Genomic DNA, 17073 nt, shown 5'->3' with positions numbered 1-17073 from the left:
ATGGGTATCAAAATTCATGGTTTTTGATACTGAACATAATAATGGCCATTTTGACAGTAGTGGCCACAACCTGGAGTGGCCGGTGCCCTCAAAGAAGGTTTCCTCGGGCCCCGGGGGGACATTTACAGAACCATACGAGTTGTGGCAATATGGGTATCAAAATTCATGGTTTTTGATACTGAACATAATAATGGCCATTTTGACAGTAGTGGCCACAACCAGGAGTGGCCGGTGCCCTCAAAGAAAGTTCCCTCGGGGCCCGGGGGGACATTTACAGAACCATACGAGTTGTGGCAATATGGGTATCAAAATTCATGGTTTTTGATACTGAACATAATAATGGCCATTTTGACAGTAGTGGCCACAACCAGGAGTGGCCGGTGCCCTCAAAGAAGGTTTCCTCGGGCCCCGGGGGGACATTTACAGAACCATACGAGTTGTGGCAATATGGGTATCAAAATTCATGGTTTTTGATACTGAACATAATAATGGCCATTTCGACAGTAGTGGCCACAACCTGGAGTGGCCGGTGCCCTCAAAGAAAGTTCCCTCGGGGCCCGGGGGGACATTTACAGAACCATACGAGTTGTGGCAATATGGGTATCAAAATTCATGGTTTTTGATACTGAACATAATAATGGCCATTTTGACAGTAGTGGCCACAACCAGGAGTGGCCGGTGCCCTCAAAGAAGGTTCCCCGGGGCCTGGGGGACATTTACAGAACCATACGAGTTGTGGCAATATGGGTATCAAAATTCATGGTTTTTGATACTGAACATAATAATGGCCATTTCGACAGTAGTGGCCACAACCAGGAGTGGCCGGTGCCCTCAAAGAAAGTTCCCTCGGGGCCCGGGGGACATTTACAGAACCATACGAGTTGTGGCAATATGGGTATCAAAATTCATGGTTTTGATACTGAACATAATAATGGCCATTTTGACAGTAGTGGCCACAACCTGGAGTGGCCGGTGCCCTCAAAGAAGGTTTCCTCGGGCCCCGGGGGGACATTTACAGAACCATACGAGTTGTGGCAATATGGGTATCAAAATTCATGGTTTTTGATACTGAACATAATAATGGCCATTTCGACAGTAGTGGCCACAACCTGGAGTGGCCGGTGCCCTCAAAGAAAGTTCCCTCGGGGCCTGGGGGACATTTACAGAACCATACGAGTTGTGGCAATATGGGTATCAAAATTCATGGTTTTGATACTGAACATAATAATGGCCATTTCGACAGTAGTGGCCACAACCTGGAGTGGCCGGTGCCCTCAAAGAAGGTTCCCCCGGGGCCTGGGGGGACATTTACAGAAACATACGAGTTGTGGCAATATGGGTATCAAAATTCATGGTTTTTGATACTGAACATAATAATGGCCATTTTGACAGTAGTGGCCACAACCAGGAGTGGCCGGTGCCCTCAAAGAAGGTTTCCTCGGGCCCCGGGGGGACATTTACAGAACCATACGAGTTGTGGCAATATGGGTATCAAAATTCATGGTTTTTGATACTGAACATAATAATGGCCATTTTGACAGTAGTGGCCACAACCAGGAGTGGCCGGTGCCCTCAAAGAAAGTTCCCTCGGGGCCCGGGGGGACATTTACAGAACCATACGAGTTGTGGCAATATGGGTATCAAAATTCATGGTTTTTGATACTGAACATAATAATGGCCATTTTGACAGTAGTGGCCACAACCAGGAGTGGCCGGTGCCCTCAAAGAAGGTTTCCTCGGGCCCCGGGGGGACATTTACAGAACCATACGAGTTGTGGCAATATGGGTATCAAAATTCATGGTTTTTGATACTGAACATAATAATGGCCATTTCGACAGTAGTGGCCACAACCAGGAGTGGCCGGTGCCCTCAAAGAAGGTTCCCCCGGGGCCTGGGGGGACATTTACAGAAACATACGAGTTGTGGCAATATGGGTATCAAAATTCATGGTTTTTGATACTGAACATAATAATGGCCATTTCGACAGTAGTGGCCACAACCAGGAGTGGCCGGTGCCCTCAAAGAAGGTTCCCCCGGGGCCTGGGGGGACATTTACAGAAACATACGAGTTGTGGCAATATGGGTATCAAAATTCATGGTTTTTGATACTGAACATAATAATGGCCATTTCGACAGTAGTGGCCACAACCTGGAGTGGCCGGTGCCCTCAAAGAAGGTTTCCTCGGGCCCCGGGGGGACATTTACAGAACCATACGAGTTGTGGCAATATGGGTATCAAAATTCATGGTTTTTGATACTGAACATAATAATGGCCATTTCGACAGTAGTGGCCACAACCTGGAGTGGCCGGTGCCCTCAAAGAAGGTTCCCGGGGCCTGGGGGACATTTACAGAAACATACGAGTTGTGGCAATATGGGTATCAAAATTCATGGTTTTGATACTGAACATAATAATGGCCATTTCGACAGTAGTGGCCACAACCAGGAGTGGCCGGTGCCCTCAAAGAAGGTTCCCCGGGGCCTGGGGGACATTTACAGAACCATACGAGTTGTGGCAATATGGGTATCAAAATTCATGGTTTTGATACTGAACATAATAATGGCCATTTCGACAGTAGTGGCCACAACCTGGAGTGGCCGGTGCCCTCAAAGAAAGTTCCCTCGGGGCCCGGGGGGACATTTACAGAACCATACGAGTTGTGGCAATATGGGTATCAAAATTCATGGTTTTTGATACTGAACATAATAATGGCCATTTCGACAGTAGTGGCCACAACCAGGAGTGGCCGGTGCCCTCAAAGAAGGTTCCCCCGGGGCCTGGGGGACATTTACAGAAACATACGAGTTGTGGCAATATGGGTATCAAAATTCATGGTTTTTGATACTGAACATAATAATGGCCATTTCGACAGTAGTGGCCACAACCTGGAGTGGCCGGTGCCCTCAAAGAAGGTTTCCTCGGGCCCCGGGGGGACATTTACAGAACCATACGAGTTGTGGCAATATGGGTATCAAAATTCATGGTTTTTGATACTGAACATAATAATGGCCATTTCGACAGTAGTGGCCACAACCTGGAGTGGCCGGTGCCCTCAAAGAAAGTTCCCTCGGGGCCCGGGGGGACATTTACAGAACCATACGAGTTGTGGCAATATGGGTATCAAAATTCATGGTTTTTGATACTGAACATAATAATGGCCATTTCGACAGTAGTGGCCACAACCAGGAGTGGCCGGTGCCCTCAAAGAAGGTTCCCCCGGGGCCTGGGGGGACATTTACAGAAACATACGAGTTGTGGCAATATGGGTATCAAAATTCATGGTTTTGATACTGAACATAATAATGGCCATTTCGACAGTAGTGGCCACAACCAGGAGTGGCCGGTGCCCTCAAAGAAGGTTCCCCCGGGGCCTGGGGGGACATTTACAGAAACATACGAGTTGTGGCAATATGGGTATCAAAATTCATGGTTTTGATACTGAACATAATAATGGCCATTTCGACAGTAGTGGCCACAACCTGGAGTGGCCGGTGCCCTCAAAGAAGGTTTCCTCGGGCCCCGGGGGGACATTTACAGAACCATACGAGTTGTGGCAATATGGGTATCAAAATTCATGGTTTTTGATACTGAACATAATAATGGCCATTTCGACAGTAGTGGCCACAACCTGGAGTGGCCGGTGCCCTCAAAGAAAGTTCCCTCGGGGCCCGGGGGGACATTTACAGAACCATACGAGTTGTGGCAATATGGGTATCAAAATTCATGGTTTTTGATACTGAACATAATAATGGCCATTTTGACAGTAGTGGCCACAACCTGGAGTGGCCGGTGCCCTCAAAGAAGGTTCCCTCGGGGCCCGGGGGGACATTTACAGAACCATACGAGTTGTGGCAATATGGGTATCAAAATTCATGGTTTTTGATACTGAACATAATTTACAGAACCATACGAGTTGTGGCAATATGGGTATCAACATTCATGGTTTTTGATACTGAACATAACAATGGGTATCAAAATTCATGGTTTTTGATACTGAACATGAAAATTGACATTTCGACCGTAGTGGCCACAACCTGGAGTTGCCGGTGCCCTCATGGAAGGTTCACCTTGGGAGAACATTTATGACAATTTTGCCGACAAATCTATAAAACAAAATAAAATAATGTTATTTCAGATTTCACTAGCAATCCAAAAACACATTCAAATTGTTTGGTCCTATGTCTTTCGGTTATGTCTCTGACATACCATCTTGAACTTTTTTTTTTAATTTCAGTATTAAAATTTTTAGAAAAAAATAATAGAAAAGAACTGAATGTACTTGAGATTTGAATATCATTGTAAAATTATGTTTTTATATTTCAAAAATGGTGACATGTTACCTGAATAATTTATGTGACGACGTAATTTTATCTATTACAATAATTTTTTTAGTAGATTCGAAAAAAAACATTTTAGCGAACAAAGATTTATTCATCGATAATTCACTAAAATTCATATTATTTTTTCATAAACCCAAACATGCTCAAACGCATAGAAATGCCTTTTTGATTGATTTCAGCTTACTGCACTTAAATTTCCATTGATTTAATGAAGTTTTTTGAAGAAATATTTTTTTTTTATTTCGAGCCATTTTTTTTATAATGGGTGGAGGGGAGGGTTGATCGACAACAGCTGTATAAAATATTTGCAACAGCCTTATTCTTCCGATTTCAACATTTTGTCTGGCTGAATCAGATGGTAGTCAATCAGATTCGTTATTCAACTGTCATGAGCTCGAATCCCGAGAGAAGGTTTCAATTGCAAAGTAAGTTTGAGGGTCAATTCATAAGAGGGTCATTATGACTCTCAAATTAATATATAAAACTTATATTTTTGCAATTATTGAAGATTTCTACCGAAGTAAAATTTGAACGTGTTTTATTTGGTATTCGATTTTATAAATATTTCCAAAAATGTTTGATGAAAGTTCACAATATTTACAAGTTCCACTCATTGAAACATGTGAATTTTTTTAAATTATTATGATTTTTGAACGTAATATTTGTGTTCCTAAATGGGAATCAAAATATTGATAAATCATTACTTTTAATTAGCAAAAAAAATAAAATAAAAAAACAGCATAAAAAAGTAAAAAAAAAAACTTTAAGTTTTAAAAGGTATCAGAGCACTTTACAAGTGGTCAGCGGGCCATTTTACATGATCATTCAAAATGGGTCCGCGGGCCACAAATAATCTCCTCGCGGGCCACGTTTGGCCCGCGGGCCATACTTTGGTCAACCCTGTTATAAAATGTTCTGAACTCAAATTTGATGTTAAAAGAAAGGAAAAAATACAAATTAATATTTTGCTCATAATTTGACTGTTGGAAGCTTCTTTACATTTATTTTTATAGCTGGCTTTTTAAAATTGCTTGTTAACTTAAGCTTATTAAGGTAACATATTTGAACTATAAATATCACGATCTACAATTTTATTTAAAGTTAAATTTTGGTTTACTTCCAAAATGGCAAAACTTTCTTTGTTTGCTCCAGAGGTGTAAGCTCTCCAAGATTGGGTTCTGACAAATGGTGCAAGTTTTCGTAAGCTCCCCTCCCCCCTCTTCCCATAACGGTGCAGCATCAGGCACGTTGCAGTGCATGGGTACCAACTTCGCGGAGCAACTTTCCGTCCCACCGCTTCGAATTAGACGGAAAAACGGGCGCCAATAATTTCGGATTCGCTCGTGTGAGATTTTCCTCAGAGCAGGGAGCTGTCAAACATGTGTTGCGCCACCACCCTCTAGCGCGCGCGGCGCTGATGAATAGTTTCCAATAAAGTTTTTCCCTCCCTTCCTTCGGAACGTGTTTGTGCACGGAGTGTCAAAGTTGAAATTCACATTGTTACCGTTATTTTGAACCAAGTTCGAACCAAGTTTGACTAATGGAAGCCGAAGTCGATTCAATCCAACTGAAGCTTCGCTAATGATGAAAGTTGGGGGAAAGATTTACTAAACTTCCAAATTTGAGCAGCCGGCTTCGCCGGCGGCCACCGCCAAAGTCTAAACAATCTAATCCAATTAATTTGGCTAATCAAGCCGAAAAGTTTGGGGCGCGCGCGTTATTGATTCCTTCCAGGCTCATAATCGGCTGCATAAATCTTTCATCGTCCACACCGACATCCAATCAAAAATTAATACACAAATTATTAATCATGAACGGCTGCTGCTGCTTCTGCTGATGGCAACGGGAGAAAAATCGCCGTTTCCGTTTTCCGGCCGCCTGGAGGGGAAAACAGAGAGAGAGAGCGCGCTTTTTGCGCCAACCTAATCCAATCATCGTCCGTCTCCCCTTAAGAGTTGGACGTAACGGATCTAATTTGGCGTTGTTCCGGATCGGGAAACTTTGTTTATGTGCGACTGGCTAGGAAGAGTAGACATTTCGAGTCAAGTGTAGGTGAAGTAGGTTGGTTCAGCATTTGGGGAAATCTTCAAAGCAAACTGATACCAACCGCAACTTATTGGGGGTTACCGTGGAGAATTTCCCTTGTCCCCTTAAAAAGGTGCAGCAATACTTCCCGTTTCCAAAATAATTTTCAAATTTATTCGTACCAGTCTACCACCAAGCTCAATTCTCATTAAGCTCAACTCTCAACTCGGCACATTGGCACAGGAAGAAGATTGCGTGTAGTACACGCCACTACCCCCACCAGCCGAGTCTTGAGCAACAAAGTTGTCAATTTTCCGGAAAAACATTACCCAAAGACAGAGCAAAACTTTTCCAATATCGTCCCGATGCCTTCCGAGTCCGCCGACGTCCCCTAACGGATAGGACGACAAGTTTCGGTTGAATTATTATCTCGACGGGGCCAAGATCGGAGATTATACGCACAGTCAGGACCTTAGATTACTGTCTTCTTTTTTTTTCAGACCTCCCACCAAAAAAAAAAAACAGAGAGAAAAATGTGAACATTTTTCCCCCCCAAGCGACCTCCCCTTAATTTCCTTTTCCTTCAACGAAAAACGAAAAATCTTACCCCGCCGAAAGCGACGTCATCTTGATCGTCAGGAAATATTAATAATAACCATCAATAACTGTCACGGCCAGCGGAGCGGAACTTTCCGGGATTTAGTCGTTGAGTTTTTTTTTTTTTTTTTGCTGCCCTCCATCTTTTGTTCTTTCTGATTTTGTTTTAAGACTTTTGGCGCTGTTTTCCTTTTTTTTTGGGGAGGCCCGGAAGTTCATGATTTGGACGTTTATTTTGCCATTATGAAGACGCACCCAGTAGGCGCGAGGAGTAGTTCACTTTTTTTTTGTAAAAATGGAGTGCTTTGCTGGCTGCTTTGATTGGAATGGTTTTTTGTTTGTAATCTTTCAATTTTAGCTTACAACATTTTTTGCAATTCCGAAAAACGCTTTTTGAATGGAATTTTGTGTCAAACATTCATGTGAGCAATTCTCTACCAAAACCGGAAATGGATTTTATTTATATTTTTTGATTTGGCTCAAACTTTGTGGGGGACTTCCCTATGACCAAATAAGTTATTTTGCGTCATTGGTTCACCCATACAAGTCTCCATAGAATTTTGGCAGCTGTCCATACAAAAATGGTATGTAAATATTCAAACAGCTATAACTTTTGAGTGAATTTTCTGATCAATTTGGTGTCTTCGGCAAAGTTGTAGGTATTGTTGAGGACTTTTGAGAAAAAAAATAGGTACGCGGAAAAAAATATGCAGTTTTTTTTATCAACTTTTTTTTTTTCACTAAAACTCAATTTCCCAAAATAGTTGTTTTTGCATGAAACTTTGATTTTTACCAAAAATCACTATTTTTTCAAAAATTCATAACTCGGCGGCAGATTTTTTTTTACCATGTTTCTCTATGGCTCAAAAGTTGCGGATTTTTGTCCCCTAAAACATATCAAAAAATCTCGAAAATCAAAAAATACGTATTTTGGGAAATTGAGTTTTAGTGAAAAAAAACTTGATAAAAAAATCTGCAATTTTTTTTCCGTGTACATATTTTTTTCTCAATTGTCCTCAACAATACCTACAACTTTGCCGAAGACACCAAATTGATCAGAAAATTCACTCAAAAGTTACAGCTGGGTAATTCTCCGCCAACTCACACAGCAGTTGCCCCGACCCCTCTTCGATTTGCGTGAAACTTTGTCCTAAGGGGTAACTTTTGTCCCTGATCACGAATCCGAGGTCCGTTTTTTGATATCTCGTGACGGAGGGGCGGTACGACCCCTTCCATTTTTGAACATGCGAAAAAAGAGGTGTTTTTCAATAATTTGCAGCCTGAAACGGTGATGAGATAGAAATTTGGTGTCAAAGGGACTTTTATGTAAAATTAGACGCCCGATTTGATGGCGTACTCAGAATTCCGAAAAAACGTATTTTTCATCGAAAAAAACACTAAAAAAGTTTTAAAAATTCTCCCATTTTCCGTTACTCGACTGTAAAAAATTTTGGAACATGTCATTTTATGGGAAATTTAATTTACTTTTCGAATCTGCATTGACCCAGAAGGGTCATTTTTTCATTTAGAACAAAAATTTTCATTTTAAAATTTCGTGTTTTTTCTAACTTTGCAGGGTTATTTTTTAGAGTGTAACAATGTTCTACAAAGTTGTAGAGCAGACAATTACAAAAATTTTGATATGTAGACATAAGGGGTTTGCTTGTAAACATCACGAGTTATCGCGATTTTACGAAAAAAAGTTTTGAAAAAGTTGGTCGTCATCGATCATGGCCGTTGATGGTCACCCGAGACAGACACGGACGACGAAACAAAGAGAAACGCAAAAAGTAACTTTTTCAAAACTTTTTTTCGTAAAATCGTTATAACTCGTGATGTTTATAAGAAAACCCCTTATGTCTATATATCAAAATTTTTGTAATTGTCTGCTCTACAACTTTGTAGAACATTGTTACACTCTAAAAAATAACCCTGCAAAGTTACAAAAAACACGAAATTTTAAAATGAAACATTTTGTTCGAAATGAAAAAATGACCCTTCTGGGTCAATGTAGATTCGAAAAGTACATTAAATTTCCCATAAAATGACATGTTCCAAAATTTTTTACAGTCGAGTAACGGAAAATGGGAGAATTTTTAAAACTTTTTTAGTGTTTTTTTCGATGAAAAATACGTTTTTTTGGAATTCTGAGTACGCCATCAAATCGGGCGTCTAATTTTACATAAAAGTCCCTTTGACACCAAATTTCTATCTCATCACCGTTTCAGGCTGCAATTTTTGAAAACACCTCTTTTTCGCATGTTCAAAAATGGAAGGGGTCGTACCGCCCCTCCGTCACGAGATATCAAAAAACGGACCTCGGATTCGTGATCAGGGACAAAAGTTACCCCTTAGGACAAAGTTTCACGCAAATCGAAGAGGGGTCGGGGCAACTTTTCCCGATTTCGTGTGAGTTGGTAGAGAATTACCCAGCTGTTTGAATATTTACATACCATTTTTGTATGGACAGCAGCCAAAATTGTATGGAGACTTGTATGGGTGAACCAATGACGCAAAATAACTTATTTGGTCATAGGGAAGGCCCCACAAAGTTTAAGTCAAATAAAAAAACACAAAAAATAAAAATGGTCGAAATCGTCACCGTTCATAACAAAACACCCATTTCAGTGCTGAAAAGAAGGACTTTTCTGCACTGATATTGAAAGGTATTGATTTTTAAATCAGTTACATATTTTTTAAGTTAAAATTAGGCCGTCCAGAAGGACAGAAAAAAGTGGACAGTTTAACAACGGGATTGTAAAAATATTGTTTTCAAATTAATGTGTAAAAAAAATTAAAAAGTGTTCAAAGTCTTGACCATGCGATCAAGCTTAAAAATTGGAAAAACAATATTTTTCATTTTATTTTATTTATTTATTTTTTGTAAAAATCAGTACACCCAAATTTTATGTATTTTAAATAAGCTATTTCCACGAAAATTGCCGCAAAATTTAAGAGATTTCGTACATCAAGAATTAAATCCAAAATGTGTGCAATGATTGTGATTAAGGGAAAGTGGGGCAAGTGTAACAAGCTAAGGAAATGCTCGTTATAACCCATTAAAAAGTTTAAAAATCTGTCGGATATTATTATAATCATCTTTTTCTAGGTCTTGACTAACAAGTTTTTAAAAAAATCCAGTTTTTAATGCAAAAAAATGATTTTAAAATTTTTGATTTACCGTCGGTTCTACTCAACTAGTGGGGCAAGACGAACAACCCGTTGCACAGTGGGCGAAATGGAACCCAAAATCGGACTTAATTGAACGCGGCTGGTTCCCTGGTATGAAAAATAGTGTTTCTCATGTAAAAAAATCCGGGGAATCGAATGGTGATGGTTTCATCCACCGCACGAAACGGCAAAGGGTCCATTTTGCCCCAATTCCCCATTTTAAAACATTTTTTCTTGAAAATTGGTCTGTATTTAGAGCGGAGGCTTTATGCGGCCATCCAAAATGCACTTAACTTATGTGAAAATGTCCCAGGAATCTAGTAAAAATAACCACTTGCACCGCAAAAATCATCTAGGGTCCATTTAACCCCAATTCCGCTATAAAAGCATTTTTGGCCATTTTCAAATGTTAGGTCAGATTTAAAAATCTGAAAATATTTTATCGTAAAGATCAGACAATTTTACATAAGAATGACGATTTGCATTTGATAGTTTGACACATTTATGCTGATAAAAATAAAAAAAATTGCAAAAGGCAGTTTATTCTGCGTTTGGGAAAATTGGCTTGAAACTGATTCTTCAATCTTTTTATTTAATTTAATTTCTATATCAACATAAATGTATCAAACTAACAAGTGCAAATCGTCATCCTTATGTAAAATTGTCTGATCTTTACGATAAAAATATTTTCAGATTTTTAAAATCTGACCTAACATTTGAAAAGGGCCAAAAATGCTTTTACAGCGGAATTGGGGTTAAATGGACCCTAGATGATTTTTGCGGTGCAAGTGGTTATTTTTACTGGATTCCTGGAACATTTTCACATAAGTTAGTGCATTTTGATGGCCGCATAAAGCCTCCGCTCTAAATACAGACCAATTTTCAAGAAAAATGTTAAAAATAGGAATTGGGGCAAAATGGACCCTTTGCCGTTTTGTGCGGTGGATGAAACCATCATCAATCGATTCCTTGGATTTTTTTACATAAGAAACACTATTTTTCATACCAGGGAACCAGCCGCGTTCAATTAAGTCCGATTTTGGGTTCCATTTCGCCCACTGTGCGTTGGGGCAAGAGGAACAATGCATGAAAAAACATGTTAATTTGCTAACAATTGAACTGTTATCACTTAGATACATCAGATTAGAATGTATTGGAAAGGTTTCTTCCATTATATTTTACTAAAAATTTGATCGATGTTACGAAAAAAAAATTTTACTTAGATGATAAATAGTAAATTTTCATAATATCACCATATTTTGTATGGACATTTTTTTAAACAATTATGAAATAGTTTTTTAGTTCTTTCATGTATTTATTTTCCAATAAAATATGTTGTTGCAGCAATTCGTATTTTTTTCCATACTAAAAATCCATATGGTACACTTGTCCCACCTGAACAAGATTTTTTAAAAGCTCTGAACAAAAAAAACCAAAAGTTAAATCATACTTTGATTACACATTTGATGCCCATATTGCAACTACCATAGTCTAAGTATTTTTTAAAAAATTATGACTTGATCAAATCTTTAAAAAATCAGCCAAATTCATGGAATATTAATTTTATTTTTTATGAAACTTCTTCTCATTATTCTGCCCCTGATAGCATAAATGTCCCGTATGCTTTTTCATCGATTTCGAGTTATTGATGCAGTTTGGTTCAAAATTGTGTGCTCTTTCGAAAGAGCCTGTAACATCCAGTACTTTGTTCTAGAAATCAGGAGGAAATCCAGTTTTTTCGCGAAAACTTAACACTTCAAATGCGTTTTTCTCAGCTTGCTGTTTTTGCACATGGGACATTTATGCGAACATGGGCAGTGTTGTTCTTTTCGTAAAGTTTAAGGGATGATGAGAAAAATAAAGGATTTTTTTAAAATTTGATTATCAAATAAAAATAAGACTGTATTTTTTTGCTATTTCAAACTTTTATTGCTGTTTGAGGGGACCAAAAAGAGAAACTTTAAATTTAAGAAAAGCATGCAAAACAATGTGAATGGGAAAATGTCAAAAAGTAAACCCAGAATCTATCCTGCTCACGTCTGATAGACTCTTTGTTTACACTCCGAGATTGGCCCAATTACATTGTTTTGTAAGAACCCGGACAGACGGTAATAACAAAATTCATGCCATGCCATTAAAATAACAGAAAATGTTATGAAATCTTCTTGAAAAATCAATTTTTGAATAAGAGTTTAATAACAGTTTTTGTTACCATAACAAAATTTGTTTTTGGTCTGATATTGGATGAAAGCCAAAACAACTTGGGAATAACATTTTTTGTTATGGAAGAATACCGCAAACTGTTATTGGGATGATCGGATTAGTTGTTAAAATAACAAAAAATAATAACAAAGATTTGTTCGAAGAATAACTAAAAATGTTATTCGTCTGTTATTACAATAACAATCAAATAACAAAAAAAAAAAAACATAACGAAGAATAACAAATCTTGTTATAAATAACAAAATATGTTATTGACCTAGTATTTTCAAATATCAAAAAATGTTATTCTTAAGTTATTTTCGTCTGCTCGGGAAATTTATGAAAGTCTTTAAGTTGAGAAGAGATTTTCCGATCAATTTAGTATCTTGCGCAAACCTGTATGTTGTGATTAGATCTTTTAGAGAAAAAACAGGCAAAAGAAAAAAAAACAGTTTTTGTATTATTGAAGGTAAGATTCATAAAATATGCTTTATTTTATTATCAATGTTTTTTTACATATCTTACCTATCTTATCGAAGTTTTTTTACATATCTTACACCCAAAGGAAAAATATAGCTCAAAATCTGCAACAGTGGATTTGCTGCAGAAAATGTCACAATTTATAACATTTTTTGCAGCAAGCCCGTAGATCATTTTTGCCCGCGTGTACACATTACAGCGATCTGCAGTGCTCACCAACACATATAATGCTGGCCCGTCCCCGAGCAACACTCCAAAGAGAAGAATATGTTGATGCTCTTTCACTCTCATTTCATCAAGCGTCCATGGCGCGGTGGTAGCGTGTATGATCATTAATCAAGAAGTTGGTGGTTCAATCCTCGTTCTGATACGGGTTTTTTTTTTTGTGAAATACAACCAAAAAAAATGTCATACCCCTATATCGCAAAAATGCATGAGGACAGATTTCATGCAGAATCTGATATACTTTCATGCCACCATGCATCACAATCATGCGACCGCCGGTTGGGTGTAGGGAACTAAAAATGACATCTGGGGAGCCATAGTGCGTGATGCGAAATTTTGTTTAGGAGACATGATTTTTTGGGAAAATCTTTATTTTGTTGTAAATATCAAAAAACCGGACACAAAAAATTAAATTCATTGTTTAAAGAAAAATCGAATTTGCAATAAAAATGTACTCTACATTTTTTTTATAAAGTGTACCGTTTTCAAGTTATAGGAATTTTTATGTATGAATTCCCTTTTATTTTTTTTTGTTGTTTTAAAATACTTTTGAAAAGAAAAACACTCCTCAAATGGATATTTTTGAAAGTTGCGAAAATTTCTTACCATTTTCTCTCTGGAGCATTGAGAATCGATCAATAATTTTTGAGATATAGCCTTACAAAGATTTCGAATGTACGAAAATGATTGTTTCTAAGAGTCAGATAATTAGCCTGTAATATTCAACTGACGATATCTCGAAAACTATTGGTCAGATTTTTAAGTCGGAAAAATGCGATATTTTCTGATCTTTTACATAAAAAATAATCAAAAAATTTAAACTAAGACAAACGGAAGTGTAGAGAACTATCTCAGCTAATAGATATTTTCTGAATATGATATTCATGGAAACCGATTTGAAAATTTTAATCCTGTATTTAAATTTAACTTTATTGAAATAGCTGCGTTAAAAAAATCTACTTTTTGAAATCATTTTTTTTTTCTCAAATTAAAAAAAATATTGAAGCATTTTTTTTTATTTGGAAAAAACCACAAATGAAAAAAAAATTGGATTTTTTATCTTTATTATATGTTATTATATTTTTTTCTATTTCCTGCCGGAAACGTAGGATACAAAGTTACTTCTATAAATAGACCCTTCTCAGCGACAATTTGAGATACAATTGCAACGACGGTAGTGTGGAAGAGTAGGATAGAAAGAGAAACAATTGGTATGGGAACGCTTTGAAATCAAATACACGACCTTCGATTGTACTGTACATCAATAGATAACAAATTTGTCAACGGTCGGTCGTTGCTCAATTAGTAACGCGGATCAGTACCGTTGTTCAGTTGTGGGTTCAAATCCCAGCTGCACCAAGTGGAATCTTTTTCGCCATCTCTGGAACATTACTAGCAGTTATTGTAATACTTTCATATCGTTGCTTAAAACAAATATTTTATTAAAAAAGTGGATTTTTTTGTGATGAAAAAAAACAATTTAGAAAATGGATATCGAGTTAATTATTTTTTATGAATTATCAATCATAGTAATCAGAAAATTCCTACAATCTTCTTTTGATGAAAAATGCCCTTTCTGGCCTTAGAGAAGCTCACTTGAAAATAATAGCCGTACAAAAAAAAACATGCCGGGTTTTCTTGTAACACGGATCTAAGTTGAAAAATACAACAATTGCCTATTAATGATGAGAAACTTACGTGACAAAAAAAACAAAAAAACTGAAAATATTAATGAAGGAGCCAACTGCAATCATACAAATCATAGTCATATCACGTAGCTACCTTTTTGAGAAAATTCTGATGCGTAATAATAGTTCTTAGGGCTTTTGTTAATTTGATTTGGTTAACCGCGGTGGATTTTCTTGAAATAATTCGAACTGGTAGATGCTTTGGTGGATTTTTGACAGTTCGATTTATTTCAAGAAAATCCACCTCGGGTAACCAAATCAAATTAACAAAAGCCCTCTTGTGATTGAAGGCAGGCCATTACCGCTACGATCACGTAATTAGCGGAGACACCTTTTCTCAAATCGAAGACAAATCTCACCCATAGCCACAGTGAAGTCCGCCACCAAAAATGGCTCAAATAATAAGCCACTTTACGATTCGTGCGAGCCCACAAACTGCGTTGGCTTTTGTAATACTTTAAGTGAAAAACTGGATTAGCCCATCCGCCATCATCGTTACACTCTGACTCGTGTACCCGTCCTCTAATCGTCTTACCAGCCAGCACCCACTTCCAAATCGATCGGCTTGGCTAATCCCATGTTAAATAGAGCGTTGAAATTGGCAACCGGGCCGGCCACCGGGCAGCGGATATTGAGACTGGCTGGCCGGACGTCCATCGGCAGGCTTCTCCGTCCTTTAGTCAACATTGACGAAATGGTGGACCATTGAGCTTGTGCCACCAGTGTTGGCAGAAAATTTCAATTATTTTCAAAACAAAAAAAAAATATTGAAAAAGTTTGCTTTAAAATCAATAACCATGTATTTTTTAAAAACAACTTTTGATATTTATTCTATTAAAAAGATTTTCAAAACCCTGTCCCCAGAACCCCCTCGCACTCACCTCGATTGGAAATGGCCGCGTCTGTCGTTGGCAGCCGGGAGAGGCAGCAGCAGCTGGCCAGCACCACCAGGGTGGCCACCCGAACCAGCGACGGCATCCTAGGGGCACTGGTCTGCTTCTGCTGGCGGTGACCAGCACGGGAAATGAACCGTGAAAAGCAATTAACCGTGGTAGCCGGCTGGCACCGGCTGCTGCTGGCAACACTGCCTCTGTTGTGGCTGCTGCTAGCTTTGTTGCGGGTTTTACCGGTGCCGATTACTGTGGCCGGTCCCGACGACCGGCTCGATTCGTTTACTTTGACACACATTTTTGGTTTCTTCACTTGGGTACACTTTGGAAAACGCGCGGAAATCCTCGTGGGATAATGAAATTTCTAAGAGAAACACTGATTCGTCTGGAGATTTAAACTTGGAGGTTTATTGTTTAGGATCTGGAAAAAGAGAAAAAAATATGTTAAAACTCTACATTGCAGAATCGATGTAACACTTTACAGAAAATTATGAGCAATTCCATGTCAAATACGGAATCGGCTGAACCCGACCCTCTTTTTTTTTTGGATAATGTAATTTGAGAAGGGAGTAAGTGTTTTACAATTTTTTTGTACATCGTAATTAAAATATTGCTGTATCTTGAAGCCGATGCGGGCTTTCAGATAAAAATTCACTTAAGGAACGCCACTTTTACGAGATTATTTAACTTTAAGTTTAAAAGGCAAGTTAAAAGGTGAGTCCAATTTTTTTTTCGTACAAAATTTTTGTGGAGGTGTGAAGACTTACAAAAAATGCAAGATGGAGCAACCACTCCTAAAAAATCCCAATTTTACATTAAAGTCTCCATGTTATCCATTGTTCTAAGTCCTTGTGAAGTTTTTAAAATAAAAATGTTGAAAACAGAGATTTTTTATAATTTTTCATGAGAATTTTAGAAATCGAAATATTTTTTTTTTAATGGTAATTTGATGGTTTTCATTGCACTCTTTAATCGTTTTAGATGCAATATCAAAAACTCTGCAGCATATAAAACAAAAAAAAAATCTGCATCATTGATGAAAATTGTGTTTGTTTATTTTTGTATTATTTTTTTAATTAATTTAATTATTTTAACATTTTGTTGTTTCATAACTTTGTAAGCCTACATCTTTAAAAAAAATGTACAAAAATGCTTTAAAAACAGCTTTAAAATTATGGAAATTTCAAACATAACAAATTGTAGGGCTTTGAAATTTAGATGATGGCAGCATTGTTATTATAGTTACATCAAAATTTTCACAAAAATACGTTTTTTTCCTGTATTTAAAAATGCATTTTTTACTCTAAAAAATCTAAAAATATTTGTAATTCCAATATGGGTATCAAAGATCGTGTTTTTGTCATCCATTTCGAATGCCATACAATTTTTTTAAATTCTGAAAATTTACTCAAAACTACGTATTTTCGAAAAAAAATACTTAAAATTTCAGTTC

At 37.6% G+C, this 17073-nt stretch overlaps 1 protein-coding gene across 2 annotated transcripts in view; it reads right to left on the bottom strand.

Annotated features, from left to right (window-relative positions):
- LOC6048982 (limbic system-associated membrane protein) overlaps window positions 1-17073 on the bottom strand; it is a 512782-nt gene that overhangs the window by 455697 nt on the left and 40012 nt on the right. For both annotated transcript variants that reach the window (XM_038259476.1, XM_038259555.1), the window contains exon 2: window positions 15612-16041. In XM_038259476.1, coding sequence (XP_038115404.1) covers window positions 15612-15918 — 307 coding nt within the window. In that variant the 5' untranslated portion in view covers window positions 15919-16041. The remainder of the gene's footprint in view (window positions 1-15611; window positions 16042-17073) is intronic.

Source organism: Culex quinquefasciatus, chromosome 1 (genome assembly GCF_015732765.1).
Source record: "Culex quinquefasciatus strain JHB chromosome 1, VPISU_Cqui_1.0_pri_paternal, whole genome shotgun sequence".
NCBI lineage: Eukaryota > Metazoa > Arthropoda > Insecta > Diptera > Culicidae > Culex > Culex quinquefasciatus.
The sequence above is the reverse complement of the archived record's forward strand: the minus strand, read 5'-3'. Positions and strand labels throughout refer to the sequence as shown.